The sequence below is a fragment of the Mus musculus genome, chromosome 9 (assembly GCF_000001635.26).
Source record: "Mus musculus strain C57BL/6J chromosome 9, GRCm38.p6 C57BL/6J".
NCBI classification, from domain to species: domain Eukaryota; kingdom Metazoa; phylum Chordata; class Mammalia; order Rodentia; family Muridae; genus Mus; species Mus musculus.
Window position 1 is genome coordinate 44686307 of NC_000075.6, and position 16715 is coordinate 44703021.

A 16715-nucleotide genomic window follows, 5' to 3' on the forward strand; every position below is an offset into this window, starting at 1 on the left:
GTACATAGTCAAAATGCTTTTATTGTTCTGCTGAAATGCTTACAAATACTGCAAAACACCCAACCAGGCCCAGCAACTAAGGGCCCAGTGCTGGGGAGGGCAGGGAAGGTGGCTTAGTGTTAAGGCGCAAGGCTGAGGCCAGCCAGCTGGAGACTTATCCTCCGTTCTCCTTTCCCATCACCTTTGGGAAACTGAAGGGAGATTACCACAGCTCAGGGCCTCTGCTTCTGCCCGCCCCAGCCCCAACTCAGGCTTCTTTGCAGGCACTCTGAGCTACCCTTGTTCCTCACTGGGAACTAGTCCTGTTAGAATGGGAGGGCAGACCTCTCAGCTTCCTCTCCCCTCAGTGATGCTGTCCCTCTGGTCTTGGATCCCAGGACATCATCCCTTCTGGCTCTAAGCAAGGCACAGTAAAAGGGAGAGGGGCTGGGCTGGGGGCTGGAGACACACTGCAGCCGGGAGGAATTCCATCTCCTCCCACCATGTGACATGCCCCCAGGCCTGGGTTGGAGAGATGATGGCACGTACCCTCATGTGGCCCACAGCCAGAAGCAGTGGGCAAAGCCACAGAGTGGCCATGGCAATTAGTGTGTAACCATGGTGATGAAGCGGTCACCATGGAGACAAGGATGACGGGCTTGTAACAGGATGATGGGGCTGGACCTCGAAAGTGACACTTGAGGTCTCTGGTCCTTGAGCTGAGTAGTGACAAGTGGGAGGTGGGAGGAGGAGGAAGAGGAAGAAGAGGAGGAGGCAGATGGGGTTGGGGCCTGAGCCGCTCCCCAGCTCTGCACGTGGCTCTGCTCAGGACCCCTCCCAGCCCCTGCAGAGGGGATGAGATGAGAAGGGGATCTTTGGCAGATTCTGGTACCATAGTTTGTCCTTTACAAAGAGAAAACAAGCTGGGGTGGGTGGGTGCCGGGACAGAGCCGAGAGCGCAGCTCAGCAGCCTCTTCAGCCTGCTGGACCCAGGAGGGAACCTGAACTTCTGGACTCCCAGGACCGACAAGGCCTCTCCCTCTTCCTTTCCTCTCTGCTGGCTCTTTAGGGACTGGAGCTCAATTCCCAAGCACCAAACTCCTCATAACACAATTTGTCTTCTTGCACAAAAGCCCCGAGGTACTCAACTACATCCCGATCCTTTGCAGCCCCGTGCCCAATGTGCCACTGTCCCCAGGGACAAGCAGAGTGGCAGGTGGCAGGGCACGGAGTCCTGGGGCTGAGCTGGGGAACCCAGGAGGTGCAGGGTAGTTAGTTCATGAATTGAGTGTAGCCCTCGGCCCCCGTGACGATGACATCCATCCAGATGCGCATGGCCTCTGCAGACGGGGCCACCATGTAGTACAACCGGTCATGGGTCTTCACACAGAAGGTGAGGGCCGGATTCGGACTCTGGAAGGCAAGACAGGAAGTGCTAAGATGAGACTCCATGCCTAGAACGTTCTGTTCACTCATCTGCACTTTCTCCTCAAAGTCCCCAGGTAGCCCTGAATTTAAGGCCGAGTCTCAAACAGGCCAGACCCCGGTCCCCAAGAGTCCATAGGTTTGCATTCTAACACACGGCAGTACTAGGCTCTCTAAACCCTCACAACCCCAAGAGGGGGATACCTCTCAGTTCCAACAGGGGCATACCTCAGTTCCAAAGTTAATACAAAAGAATCTGTCACAAGGGCTGTCCCAATGAGAACCAGATTCTCCTCTAAGCCAAAAGGAGGCAGAAGAAGGCTTTCAGTAGGATGGTGGGCCAGACCCCAGAGGGCATAGGTCAGGGTTAGGTGAGGTCTAAGGGCTGGCAAGAGAGGGCAATTTGCGTATGGCGAGCTGGCTCAGCCTCCAAGGTCACCTTCTATCAATCGCCCCTCTCCAATCAAGTGTCTGCACTTCCCCGCAGCCGCCCCGTAGCTCCCATCTGTACTGTCCCTGCCCTGGGGGCTACACCAGCTGTCCTAGCCAGAGAGGAAGGCAACAAGTGCGCTTCTTTCAACAGGCACTTCTTGCTCTTCTCGCTGGCCTGGAACAAGTTAGAGGGATGGAGGGAGTCAGCGGTCAGGGGCCAAAAGGCACAGGAACTGTTAATATGAGGAGCTCTGGTTACTGGCATGTGGGGTTGGGGGTACCTTAGTCACCATGGTGAAGTGGAAAAACCTTTTCTGGGAGGGGAGGAGGAAGAAAGGAAGAGACAAACGGTAAAGAGAGGGAGTGTGAAGCAGAGCCGGAGTCGGGGCAGAGGACGGGCTCGAAGCCTCTGTGCTCACGACACCCCTGCCTGGTGGTATTCCTGCAGCCACACTCTGGTCCTCCCTGCCTCACCTTGGCTGCGCTGCGCAGGTGGTCATAGTACACTTCCTCGATGGCCTGGAAATAGATGACCCCCTTCAGCTTCGTCTCATGTTTGTCTGCAAAGAAAGGAGGGGAGGGATGGGCTGAGCCGGACCCAGCATCCCAGCATGGCGGCGTCTGAGTCAGAGCTCACGTCCTCATCTGGGGAATGGCTTACAGGACTCCAAGTCTAAAGGGGAGCCTGACGGCAGGGATGATTCGAATCACAACTCTGCTGAGATGTGATCGACCACCGTAAGACAGAATCGCTAGAACCATGACAGCTGGGCGCAGAGCTAGTGAGGCTCACACGGATAACCTGACCTCATTGATTAAAACAGGCACCTGGGAGCTGGAGAGATGGCTCAGTGGCTAAGAGCACAGACTGCTCTTCCAGAGGTTCTGAGTTCAAATCCCAGCTGAAGACAGCTATAGTGTACTCACATATATAAAATAAATAAATCTTAAAAAAAAAAAAAGTAGGCACCTGGCATCCTAGCAGTTTGCTAAGACAAAGGCAGGATGGTTTTGAGCTCCTGGCCTGCCTAAATGACATATTACATATCTCTAAAATAAATACATTTTAACATAAATACAAATAATAAATAGATTAGAAAGACTTTGATCTCAGCACTCAGGAGGCAGAGGCAGGTAGCTTGACTAGCCTGGTCTACCTAGTAAGTTCCAGGTCAGACAGAGCTACATACTGAGACCTTGTGTCAAGAAACAAGCGAACAACAGAAATCATTTATCCGACTTACATAAAGGAACAGATTTACAACGGTTGCCACAGCTTTGTGTAGGCAACACTAATATCCCTCAAGCAGAGATGAGTTAATAAATTAGTGCCACACAATGGAATATTACATGGTTGCTGTTATGTAAGATGATACAGAATGTGTGTATGTGGTATGTATGTGTATGTGTGAGGATGTGCACGCCCACACATGTGCATACACACACTCAAGAGGCTGGGAGAGGGTGTCACTCTCTACCATATTCTCTTGAGATAGGGTCTCTCGTCGACCCCAGGCTAGGTTGGTTCCCAGCAATCCCCAGCACTCCCCATCTCCCTCTGTCACAGCGCTGGGGCAGCAGGGATGTACCAGGCCTAAGGAGTCCTGTGACCTGCACTCAGATCCTCATGTCTGACCCTCGGGTGCTCTTTTAGCCACTAAGCCATTGCTCCAGCCCCAAGAAACAACCGACAGGCGTAGAGGCGTGGGGGTGACTCTATAAAATGCACCAATGTCCGTATACATTCATAGATGTCCTGGAAACAGAAAGACTGCTAAGATACCTAAGAGGCAACCAGGAGAATGTGTTAGCTGCCACTGGGGATACGAACGTTGTTCATCTGAGTGTGTGCACATCAATAAACCTAGTGTTTTAGGATAAGGAGTTCAAGACCAGTTCTGACTACACAGTGAGCTTTAGGCCAATGTGGGATACAAGAAACAGTGTCTCACTTAAAAAAAAAAAAGTTAGCCTCGCATGGTGGCACATGCCTTTAATCCCAGCACTCGGGAGGCAGAGACAGGCGGATTTCTGAGTTCGAGGCCAGCCTGGTCTACAGAGTGAGTTCCAAGACAGCCAGAGCTATACAGAGAAACCCTGTCTCGAAAAACAAAACAACAACAACAACAAAAAAAACCAAACAAAACAAAACAAAATTTATGTTACCTGTGCTTGGTGGTGACTTATTTCTCAAAGTAAACTTTTTATGTTTTGATTTTGAACTATACAGATATGAATCTCGTGTTATTCAAGAAAATAAGGAAGGCAGGAGTAAAACTCAGTTGGCTGCTTGCTTGCCTAGCACACATGAAGCCCTGGGCTCCTAACATCACACAACCCCGGCATGGTAGGGCTTGGGGCTGCTCAGCGTTGAAGAGCTCCCACTTCAGACAACTCGAGAACCAGACGGGTGCGTGCACACACACACACACACACACACACACACACACACACACACACACACAATTTCAGAACTTGGGAAGTAGAGGCAGGAAGATCAGCAGTTCACGGGTTACCATTACCATAGCAAATTCAAGGCCAACCTGGGCTATGTGAAAGTCTGTCTCAAAAAGGAAAACCTAAAACAAAACGAAAAACCAAACTAAACAAAACACAGAAGGAAGCAGCCACAGAGCTGGGGATGCATGTAGTGCTAGCTCCGTGGTGGGCGGGGTTTGCCCCACCTCTGAGGGGCGGGGCTAAGAAGAACTGCCGTACACTGATTCCTACTGGGCTCTTTAGGCCATTCTACTCCCTTCATGTGAACAGCATAGAGCATATACATTGCACACAACATTCAAGGTCAGGGAGGAGGGGAAGGGAATGGGAGGGGGAGAGGGAGGGGGAGGGGAGCCGTCAGAGCAGAGGTGAACACTGGGTGTGGAGGAAGGGAAACAGGCCACTACAAACACCGATCACATGGTACAACTGCCACCCTCAGCCACCAGCTCCAGGAGAGGATGATACTAACCACTGAATTCAGAAGTGACAGCTACCAGTAAGCTCCTCTCATGGGTCCCTCTCCACTCCCCACACTCCGGGTTACTTCAGGCCCAGTTCCCTCCTCCCTCCGGCCTCCTGAAGGTCCTGTCCTAGCCTCTAGCCCTGCCTCTCACCTGACCTGGTGTTGAGGAATGGGTTTTAAAACCTTCTCTGATGGTTCCTCTTTGGGGAACCAGCTGCCTGTGTGTGCCTGGCTCACACTGCCGCCAACACATCCTTGCCTCGCAGCCTCCCCCACACTGAATTAGGTGGAGTCTCTTGAGATTCTCACTGTCCCCTTAGCAACCCAGCTCTTCACACCCCAGGGCCATCTCCCTCCTGTCCACAAACTCCTAACCAAGATCCACTGCGGGCCACTGCAACAGACACCACAGATTCTCAGCACAGAGCTTGCAACACTCAATGTGAACCTCTGTCATCCACACCTATATCCTCCTCCAACGGCAACAGCTATGTGCCAGGCACAGAACAGGCGCTCGCTTGCTCGTGGCAGGATGACTGAGTCCTAGGAACTGACACCTGCAAAGGGATCCTAGGCTCTTGTGCTAGGAAGTTACAACGTGGCGAGGAGGTACAGGCACACAGCCTAGTTGCTTGCCAGCGTGGCTTGGAGCTCAGGAGTACTCTGCCACATCTGAGGGAAGGAAGAGGTGTGAAAAGCAAGAGCCCATTCAGAGCACCCAGCATAGTCTGGCACGGAACTCGGCATCTGTCACTACAGCATTACACTCCGGGCTGATGTCACACAGCAAGGCAGGGATGACTGCCGGAGTGCTGAGGAGGGTGGGAACGGTTCCAGGTAAGGTGAGCGCCTGGAGGGGTTTACCCACGCTAATCTAATGTGCTTTCCTGTTGTAGGAAGGAGGAGGGCGCGGGTCCAACCGGCAAGCCACACCCAGGTCCTGGTGTAGCCCTAAACCCATCTCAGCATTTCCTCCTGGCCATCCTCCAGTGGTATTGTGCTCTGCCCCCCTTCTTCTTTCCCTGGAAATAGTAACAGGGAAACAGCAACCTTCGTACACTCTGTCCCGCCCACCTATCCTTGGTCTTGTGCAATCTGACTTCTGCCTGCTTGCATGGTGGAAACCCTTCTCTCCACAAATCTCAGACCCGGAGTCAAATGGCCTTTGGGCCACATCCTGCTTGACCCTCTGGTGGTATCTATCATGGCTGGTGACACCTTGGGCTTACAAATGTCTGTTCCCTTGGCTGGCTTCCTTCTGTTTCCGCTCCTCGTCTAAACGTGGTCTCCTTTGTTTCACAGGCATGAACCAAGATTGCCTTTGCCAAGCGCCAGCCCAGCACCTGGCGCACAGTCAGAGCCAGCTTCCTGCTTCCTTTTCTGCCTCTGCTGCTTTCTATCCTGCCTCTTCTCCACTCGTGGCTGCTCCTCCCCTCTCCTCGGCCTTGTCCTTGCTGAGAGACTGTGGGCAAAGGCTTTCTGAGCCCTGTTAAACTCGTTATACGTAACGGAGGTGTCAATATAGCGCTTTTGGCAAAAATTAGATGAGCCGATGCATCCAGAGTACCAACCGTTCAAGTGTCTGATGGACAGGCCCTGAATTTCCTATAATTATTACGCCAAGACTTTCAACTAGGGTCTGCCTCCCAGCCTAACCTTTTCCCTGGACCTAGCTAGACGCATCTCAGCCCCAGTGTGTCTGAAGTGGCTCTGCTTCTCAGGCTGACAACGTCCCTCTAGCTACACTCAGGCTTGTGTCTCTCCACATCCAGGACCCATGTCGACTGGGGAAGGCTTCTCCTTTTTTTTTTTTTTTTTTTTTGAGACAGGGTTTCTCTGTGTAGTCCTGGCTGTCCTGGAACTCACTCTGTAGACCAGGCTGGCCTCAAACTTACAGAAATCCACCTGCCTCTGCCTCCCAAGTGCTGGGATTAAAGGCATGCACCACCACACCCGGCTGGGGAAGGCTTCTTAAAAGGGCAGAAAGTCAAGAGGTGCAAGCAAGGCCCTGGGCCTGGGCATTCATGACCTGGAAGCCCTCCCCTTTCCAGGCTCTTGGTAGGTAGGGCTGTTTTCCCCAGCTTTGCAGGTGGCGGGGCTGAGTGACTGGTAGGCAAATGTGTCACACATTACCTCCCCGCTGAGACTCTTAATGTCAAAGCAAAGCGCCTCAGAACTCTCTTGGCTCTGCCAACACGCCCAGTAACGTTCCAGAAAGTCGCACTGTGCCTCAGAGACAGCCAACCCGCAGTGCACAGCGAGTTCATGTGGTGCATATGGAGGACTGCCGATCACTGCACCGTTGAGCCTTGGCTGATTAGAGGGCCACCCAGAACCTCGGGATCTAATGGGAAAGGCTGAAGGTATTCCGGGACAGGAGTCTACGCCAGAGACTGGATGAAGAAGAGCATCGTAAATAAGTTTCCTGGTTCCTGGACTGTCCCGAGAGTCCCTGAAACTGCTCAAGCGATTACCTCGAGGTCTCTGAGGGAGACTAAGGGGCAGTCCGAAGCCCAGCATCAGGGTATCTCCTGTCAGCAAACTCACTCACTGTATTTACTTTAACTCTCTGCTTAGCATCCAACTTCCTGACCATATGCACCAAGGGAGAAGGCATGACCACTTAGTTGTCTCTAGAGTCTAAAACAGGAACTGGAGTTTATGAGATACTCAACACCACCACAGAATGAATGAATGAATGAATGAATGATCGAACAAATGAATGAATGAATGAATGAAGAACAAACCAATGCGAATCGGGTGCACTCTGTACATTTTCAGGCGTGGGAAGCCAAAGCCCATTAGAGCCTCTGGCCCTCTACTTGGAAGCTTGGCTTCCTTCTAGCAGACCAGACAATCCAGCTGTTGGAACCCAGGAGCCCCCTCCCTGACAGGCTCAAGGGCAGCCTGTGGGAACTCACCCACGTAATAGGAAAGGGTGCGCTTCAGCCGATCAAAGACAAACCAGCGCTTCTTCCACGATTTAATCTTGCCACCCATCTTGATCAGGTAGCCACGGCACACCTGGTGGGGAGCAACGGCAAAGAAGTAAGTGAACATGGAGCTCTGAGCTTGTCTCCTTTAGCCACCCGCCTGTGTCTGCATTTCCAGAGGCTATCCCTGGCTAGCACTGAAAAGTACTGAGACAGTACTGACAATGTTGGGACAGACTGAGGCCATCCCAAGGTCCCCGGGGGTGCTTCTGAATAGGATCTGACTATGAGTAATGCCCCCCACCCTCACCCCAAGCCACATAGGTCTGGTACCTTGCTGCTAAGCACCACATGTAGGCAGGTGTCCACCCCGTGGCCTGATGACTCTATGTGGGTCTTCAGATCAAAGTCCTCCTTCCGGTTGGGAAGGTAACGTGTAAGAGGCCGTGCCTGAGGGGCAAGCGCAGGGACAGCAGAGTTATTTTTCCTTTCTCCTGGTTCACTTGTTCTTGTTCCTCTGCTTCAGTCCTGACCCTCCCCCAATGTCACAGCACCCCCTTCTCAAGACCCTGCATCGAAAGACCAATGAACATAGCTGGCAGGATGGTTCAGTGGGTACAGGAGCCCGCTGCCCAGCCAGATGGCCTGAATTGGATTGCTATGACCCATATGATAGGAGACAATCTGACAAGTTGTTCTCTGACCTCTCACCAGCCTCTCCCCCCATATACACCAAATACATACTATAATTAATAGAGAGGTAAGAGAGTCAGGGGAACCTATTGTAAGCTCAGTGACTTTGGGTCACAGTCTTCTGGTTTCTGGCTATAAACTAGACAAACACTAAGGTCCGCTCTGCCTCTGTTACTAATGAGGATTCTCCATCAACTTAAATTAATCTTTCTACTCTTGCCTTTCCAGAAAGACCTTGAACTGTCATGTACTCTTACAGTGTCACAAATTACTTAAACACGAAATGTACACTTGCAAAGAGATGCAAGGATGGCTCGACCCCGTTCCCTCTCATACCAGGGCCTAGCCTCAAAGACAGAGGCAGGAGAAGGGGGTCTGAGGGGTGCTAGGAGCCGGGACAGGAAAAAGGAACCTGACCTCTGATAAAGGTCAGACCTCTGAGGTAAAACTCTAGAAGGATTTTTTAAAATTTTATTTTCATTTTATGCGCATTAGTGTGTACCTGCTGTATACTACACTGGGGTATGCCTACCGAGGCCAGAGGGGCACTAGGATAGGATCCCCTGGAACTAGAGCAACAGATGGTTGTGAGCCACTGTATGATTTTGGGGAACCAAACTTAAGTCCTCCCCAAAAATAGTAAATGCATTTAACAGCTGAGCCATTTCCCCAGCCGCACTGGGAGTATCTTTCCTTTCTATCTGTGTTTTTGTTTTTTGACACAAGGTCCCATATAGCTCTGGCTGTCCTGTAACTCACTATGTAGACCAGGATGGCTTTGAACTCATAGTGATCCACTTGCCTCTGCTTACAGAGTCCTAGGATTAAAGGCAACTACCTCCCTGCCTAGCTTCTGATTGTTAATTATCTATCAAAGGCTAGAATGAGGTCCAATTCCTTATGTTTTGTGCTGTAGCATCTCAGAAAGATGAGAGAACTGTGGTTGTTGGAGATCCCGGAAGACCTCAGCCTGGGAAAGACTATGGAGACCAAGAAGAAATGGCTTGGCTGAGTCCTGTAGTTCTCAGTCAGTGACCAGTCAGGGACACAGGTGGATGGATGTCCTTGGCCAGCTGCCTTTCTCACACCCTCTGCTCAGATATCCCAGGGAAGGTCCGGGTTTGAACAACGAGAGATTTCGTTGTTCAATGAGTTTCAAGTAGAATTCTGTCTGTGCTAAGCCCACAGCCATCTTTTCTTGAGGACAGGTTCCACAGTGCAGCAGAGGAGCTTGGGACATCCCGCCTCCTTCATATCCCTCATCATCAAGCCGAGCATGGTCACATCACCCACCACCACTCACCTGGGAGAACTGCTTTTCCCGGAGCTTGACTTCTTTCTCCACCAGCTGCTGCCTGCGGGCGCTCTCACTCTGCAGCCGCCGCTCCACTTGCTCCCGCCTCCTCCGTTCCTCCTCCAGGGCCTGCCTCCGAAGCTCCATCTCCCGCTCCTGACCAGAAAGCCAGGTCTCAGTGCCCTCAAGCCTGGCCAGAGCTGCAGAGGCCACCAACCCTGGACAATGGCCTGGCCGAGCAAGCAGATCCTCAAAGGCTTGTTACCCTCTCCCGGGCTCTGTCACCCATCTATGGGCTGCCATCCTACAAACTCCCTTAGACTTTCTAAGCCTCAACTACCTTATTAGAAAAATGGGCTTCAACATTTCTGCTCTGGGAGGGGGTAAAAACCCAAAGAACCCAGATACACCATCAGATTCCAGCACAAAAATAGCACGCAATAAAGTGGGTCTTATATAACTTTCTTTTAATGAGACAGGGTCTCATGAACTCTGGCTGGCCTCGAACTCTCTATGTAACCAGGCTGGCCTGGAACTCAGAGATCTGCCCACCTCTGCTTCCCATGTGCTGGGATTAACAGTGTACACACCATCACACCCAGTTATAACTTAAAAAGAAATTATCATATTTTTGTTTATGTGTGTATGTGTGTGTATCCACAGAAGGGGCTGTCAGATCCCCTGGACCTGGAGTCACAATCAACTGTGACGTTGGTGCTGGGACGCAAACTTGGGTCCTCTGCAAGAAGAGCAAGCCCACTTAACTGCTGAGCCATCTCTCCAGCCCCAGGCTCATAGGCACTATTCAGCCACCATTTTTGATAGCTGGTACAGTCCTTGCCCAGTCACTGACTTAATTAAGGCTCTCAAGAACTCTACATCTAACATTTATTGTTGAGTTTCAAACTTAATGGGCAAACAATGACAGATGTTACAGCTGAACTTTGTGTGTCTTAATGGAGGTCTCTGCACTAGTTTGCCACAGCTTAAAACCCAGCTCATCTCCTGCTTTCCCTCCAGGGGAGGCTTACAGATTTGTCTTGATTTCATGAAGCACAGAGCCTTCTTTTTTAGCTGGTTCTCCATCCATATGGGCAGTTCCTCCTTCTTTTTTGTTTAAAACCCCTGATTCCTGGATTCTACTTACTGCTTTTCAATCAAGGACTGAGAGCTTATTGTTACTTGGTTGTTGGTTTTGGCTTTTTGAGACAGGGTTTCCCTGTGTAGCCCTGGCTAACCTTGAACTCACATGAGATCTTCCCAACTCTGCCTCTCAAAGGGGTCCGTGACCATATTTGGCAGGTACAGATTTTTTTTTTTTTCTTTTTAAGGCATTGCTCAATCAGAAGTTTGAGGCCAGCAAGACCACCATTTCAGGGAGGGAGGGAGGAAGTGAAATGCAGGCTAGGACGGCTTCTACAAACCTCTTCTTTATCTTGCCACCCAGGCTCTGATTTCTTCTGCCTACCTGTGCCCAGGATAAACCTAGATTCCTCTTTGTTTAGCCCCAGCTACCCTAAACAAAGTGACAACTACCTTATGCCCCACAGGGTTGGGACGCTGTAGCCTGCCCAAGTGTCCCATGCCACATCTGAGAGATGCAAACTTTTCACTGTATAACTAACGAGGGTGGAAGGGCTTTTTGGGGTAGAGTGCAGGCACTGGAAGGCGGAGGGCAGCTCTGTGCTCACCACCTGCTGCCTCCTGGCTCCAGTCAGCCTCACCCTGGACTCCATGAGCCGGCTCTTCTCTGCGTGAGCTTCCTTTAGCATCTTCTCCATTTCCTCGATCTTGCCCATGTCCAGACCACTGGCGCTAGGAAGGGAAGGGGAACAAAGAGCGTGTCAGGAGGGCTCAGGCGTATCGGGCAGAAGCGGAGGGCTGGAGGTAGGAGGCACCTGGACATGTTGTCCGGGGAACAGGCAGAGTTGCCGCCTGTAGAGATGCTGGTCTCCATGCTGTCTGAACTCTCCAGGCTCAGGGTGTCGTAAGCGTGCTCGCCCTCCTCTCCACGCTCCCGGCCAGCTGGCAGGTGATGCAGGATGGAATGATGCATGAGTGCAGGGAAGCCTGAAGGGCCTGCTGAAAAGGGCCCTGCACCATGCAAGGCATCCCACTGGCACTGAGCCTCTGCCGCCGCCTTCTGCTTCAGCTCCGCCAGTCTCCTCCGTTGCTCCTCGATCACTTGGTGTCCTGCAGGGGGGACAGTGGGAGTCACAGAGGGCTCCTCACTCACCAGGGAAGGGGACACTGGAACATCACAGACAGAGAGAGGAGGCAAGCAGGAAGAGGCTAATGCGGAGCAGCCCCTGCCCCCACAGCTTCCACGTAGCTCCCACAGCTCCAGACCGTGGCCCTACCAACTATGCAGTTGTGCAGGCCAGTGTCTGCCGTCTGACTTCAGGCCTCTTTCTCCATCCTTAGCACACCAGAACTGCCCTAGCTGTGCCCAGGCAGCAGGCCAGTCAGCGGTACCAGCTTTTGGCTGAGGCCTGTACAGATGAGCAGGGCACATGCACCCACCACATCTCCTGGGGAGGGAGGAGGGGAGCTGGTGGGAACCCTTGAACAGTGCAGAAGCGAATACAGCCAGAGCAGGAGGGATGGGCAAGGAGAGAAGGAGACTGGGAGCAAGACGGGCAAGAGGGGAGGTGAGCTGGAGGTGAAGACAGCCAGGCACCCCAGCCCAGAGAGGCCCAGGGCTATGCTGGCAGGCAGCAGAGCCTGGGCAGAACGCATCATGCTAATGTCAGGGCAGGGGCTGTCTGGCCAAAGCAATGTCCTGAACCAATGCTCTACCTGCTGGGTCTTCAGGTGGGAGGGGCTCGGCAGGAGGTAACTCGACTGGTGTGTGTGTGGGGGCCCAGGGAAGAGGGTGCAGGAGAGAGACACAGAGGGGGTAAGAGGAGAGAGAGGCATAGACATGGGCTTTCAAAACAAGTGAAACACATAGCCATAGGACTCCTGTCTGAAGAGCCGGTGTTACGGGAAACCACTTCTGAAGATCACAACATCACACCTGCCCCTGCCCCTCTGCTTACAAAGTCTACCCTACTTGGTCAACCAAGACTTTCCCTTATTGGATGGGCCCTTTGAGATGTCACAGGCAACACCACCACCCTCCCCCCGGACCCTTCATCCCATCCTGGGGTCTTCTGAAAAGTCCCAGAAAGATCTTTATGAGATCTAATCCCTTCTACTCTTGCCCAGATCCCAGTAGCAGGAAAGATATCCCGCGAGAGGGCCGAACATGCATGAGGTGACAAAGGATCAGCCCAGGGGACAGAGGCAGGGACAGGCTGGCGTTACAGCCACTTACCCTTTTGCTGTAGGGCCAGCTGGCGCTTGGTCTCAATGTCCTGCAGTGTGGCTGCCAGGTTGCGAGGAAGGCTACTGGTGCCATTCTGGGCGAGCAGAGCACTCTGGGTAGGGATGTACGAGAGCACTGGTATTGGGGCTCACCAGACCCCTCTTAGCCTTTGCCCAACATGGCTACCTCCATCCCCACCATCACCCATATCCCCAGACCTTTGGGGAAGGACTACGGCCCAGGGTAGCCACGCTGAGCTGTGAAGAGGAGGAGGAGGAGCCTGAGGAGGAGGGGAGAGGGCCGCTACGGGTCCTGGGCAGGGGGCTGGCCGCATCACTATCCATCTTGGAGCGGTAAACCTGGAGGAGAAAGATACTGCCCAGTAACCCCCCAGCTTCCCCACTGGCTGCCATGTCACAGCACCTAACCCAGCTGTGATCCAAGGTACTACCCTGGCCCAGGGCCTACGACCTCCTGTCTCTAGCAGACAGTAGGATTGAGCTTCCCGAGCAAGAACAGTGGGCAAATGCTACTGGCCAACCGCCAAGCTTCCTTTCCTGGCCTTTCCTCCATGAGCCAGTCTCCAGCCCAATCCTGGACCTGTTAACTGACCCATGCAAGAAGTTAGTGTCAGCTGGGCAGAGCTGTGAAGGAGGCTACGTGGAGGCCAGGCTCCTAGTTGCATGTCAGTTATTAGCAGACTGAGTGGCCTTGAGCCACACACCTCCCTACCCTGCATCCGGGCTTTCTCATCTGTAAAGGCAAAGGCAGAGCTAGACAAGTAACTGCCATACTCCCTCTCAGCGTCGACATGTGGTGACTCTGCTCTTTGGAGTCAGGAGCTCTGAGTCTCCACCTGAGCAGCACAGGTCAGAGCACCTTCTCCCCTCCATGCCTTAGCCTTTGATCTCTATACTGAGCGAGAAGAACACCATCTACCTCCAAGGCACGCATCAGAACCTGTCCAAGCCTCCATCCAGCAGAGGTACCACGTGTGTTACATGAATCGGAATCTCCCTGGAGGGGAGGATTAAGCTGAGGCTATGGGCTCAGAGATACAGCTCCTTCACGGAAGAACGAATTTTGAAGGTGGGATTATAGGCACTAAGGCATGTCGGGCGACAGAATTTGGTGGAAGAGTTCACAAGTACCCCTGCCCGCGACAGTCAGCACCTTGCTGGAGACTCACATGTTACAGTGGTCATACAGGTAACTCTGCAGGGCTGTCATTTCAGAGAACCTATACTTTTTCTCTGCCTCCAAGGAAGTTATCCTGGGAAGACCAGAATGGAACACCAAAATAGCTTCCCCAGGTCACGCTAGTCCTATGTGCAACAGGCCCAAGGGCATGTCAAGTGTCCGGTCTGAGTAGGCACCTCTGGAGAAAACTCCCTTCCATTGGTCAGTCGATCTTGACCCCCTTGGACCCAGGTCTTGTCAATATACTAGAATGACAACATGGCTGCCCATGGGTCTCTGGGCCCCAAGGACCCTCCTTGCTCTGCTGGGCTGACCCATGGCCCTAGGTATACACCATGCTGGAAGGATTGGCAGGGGTGCTCAGAGCAGACAGAACAAGACCTGAAGAAGACAGGCGGTGAGGGTTACCTGCAGCTGACGGGAAGCTTTGGCAGGCAAAGGCGGGGGAGAGGAGCGAGGGGAGGCTGCAGCAAGGCCAGTCCCCAGCCCGGACATCAACTCCTGGTACCACTGCTCTAAGTCTACAGCAGGGAGCAGCAGCTTCTCCATCTGGAGGGGCAGGGGAAAGGCAAGGATGGAGAGGAAGGGCCAAGACGAGGAGGGGAGCGATGGGAAGAGGAGGAAGAAGGCAAGGAAGGGAAGGTAGAGGGAGGCCATGTCGGGGGACATAGGATGGAAGGTTTGAGGGAGGGAGGAAGGGAGGAGGAGAGTATAAGGAGAAGGAAGAGAAAAACAGTGAGACAATTGCGCCGATTGTGCTGAGAGCAAAGAGAAACAGGCAGGGTACAAGCTCAGGAGCACAGATTTGTGCTATGTCAGCAGCCACACAGCCAGCACCTGCAGGCGTCAGACACAGCCCTAGGCTGGCTTAGAACATGGAGGGCAGTGAGCAGGGCAACACATAGCCCCAGCAGTGGTGGAACAGGGGTCGGGGGTGGGGTGGGAAGGACACACAGACCACCAACCTTAGACGAACGTGTGATGGAAGCGAAGGAAGAGGGCAGCATGGGAGGAAGACAGGTGATGGGAGCCAAGTCCTGGGAGGCAGAAGCCCAGGAAGGCAGGCCTGGCGAAGGGCTTGGGGGCATGGGTGGGGTGCCCCACACCACTCTTAGCTGCTCAAGCGTCACGTACTTGAGAGAAGGGCAGCCACAGGAGGGAATACAAAAGATTAATGGACGTAGAACCCAAGAGATGGCCCTGACCGTGGGGGAGGGGAAGAGCACAGAGGGAGACCAAGCCTGGGAGAGAGCCAGCATCCTCTCAGCAAGATTCTCTCCTTGAAGATCAGGAGGCAGGGCCGGTCTCTCCCAGGCCATTAGGTGCTGAGAAGAGCTCCCATGGTCCCACGGAAGAAATCGAACCATGCTCAACCCTCAATGCCAAGACCCTGTCTGCCCCGGCCCCCACCCAGGGTGAGAGGCAACTGAGACCCTTGAGCATAGGTGGGTACGGTCTGTGGCTGGTACCTTGCTGTCAGGCAGGGACTGGGGGAGCCTGCTGGGGCAGAAGCATAAAGACCCAAGCAATAGCATAGCTGGAGACCGTCAGCCAGGCTCACAGACTCCTGGGTGCCCAGGGTGCGGGACAGACAGAAGAAATAAACAATTTCAACCAAGTAGTCAATACCCCAGACTCCGTGCCAAGCTAGATTCATCACTTCCTGTTGATTCGGAGACCAGAATGGAGTAGGGTGCTCAGAAGCCGACTATGGCCACAAAGGCTGTAGGGAAAGCGGGCTTGAAAGGGGTAGGCGGAACCAACAGTGGACAGTTCCACTCCCCCTCAGCTTTGGAGGCTAGCATAGCATTTAGTTGCTGCCCAGAGAATCAATATAACCATCTGTGGATTGGCCCTGGGCTGAGGAAGCCCAGAGACGACAGCCTTCCAGAAGCACAGGGAAAAGCAGGACCCAGACCCTAGAACCCCATCTGCCTCTGTCACACTGGGCATCCCAGGTTGGGCACAGACAGGCAGCACTAAGCACTAGTACTAAGCAGTGCCCAGGAATGGGAAAGGTCCCCAGGGGACGATCATCAGAATGGAGGCATTGAGGGGAAATACCACGTGAGCAAGAGAAGCTTGGAGAACCATGCCTGGCCTAAGCAGAGAGCAACTCTGTGCCAGAGTTAAAAGTGGGCCTACTGTTCAGGGTAAGTATGTGGAAAGATGACAGCCCACTTCACTGGAGGTTGGAACATAGGGGCTGTGACTCTCTGTCCTTAAGTCCTGAGATTATCTGGTCATCCACATTTCCTTCACCAAAGGAGATCCCTAGGCTGCCCATCTAGTCCCGGAGCCAGACGACCTTCTGAGGTCAAAGAAAAGGAAGATGGGCCAGAGAGCTCAATGTCTCTTGAACAGTTGAGAGTGGTATGCAGATCACATGCAAATTAATGCTATTATTTTGCACAGGCTGCCTAGGCTATGAACGACATCATGGTGCACACACAAACTCTCCGAGGATATGCCACACGGTCTTCA

General features: G+C 52.9%; 1 protein-coding gene across 38 annotated transcripts in view; it reads right to left on the minus strand.

Annotated features, from left to right (window-relative positions):
* Position 1: 1 nt before the first annotated feature.
* The window catches only part of Phldb1 (pleckstrin homology like domain, family B, member 1), a 48941-nt gene continuing 32227 nt past the window's right edge, over positions 2–16715 (minus strand). For 10 of the 38 annotated variants that reach the window (XM_030243966.1, XM_030243961.1, XM_030243962.1 and 7 more), the window contains 13 exons: positions 15197–15364; positions 14640–14780; positions 13250–13390; positions 13041–13143; positions 12521–12565; positions 11620–11914; positions 11413–11536; positions 9731–9877; positions 8068–8184; positions 7723–7825; positions 2311–2396; positions 2118–2150; positions 2–1392 (listed from right to left, as the gene is read on the minus strand). In XM_030243966.1, coding sequence (XP_030099826.1) covers positions 1252–1392; positions 2118–2150; positions 2311–2396; positions 7723–7825; positions 8068–8184; positions 9731–9877; positions 11413–11536; positions 11620–11914; positions 12521–12565; positions 13041–13143; positions 13250–13390; positions 14640–14780; positions 15197–15364 — 1644 coding nt within the window. In that variant the 3' untranslated portion in view covers positions 2–1251. The other 28 variants (XM_030243971.1, XM_030243967.1, XM_030243963.1 and 25 more) reach the window with 16 other exon arrangements.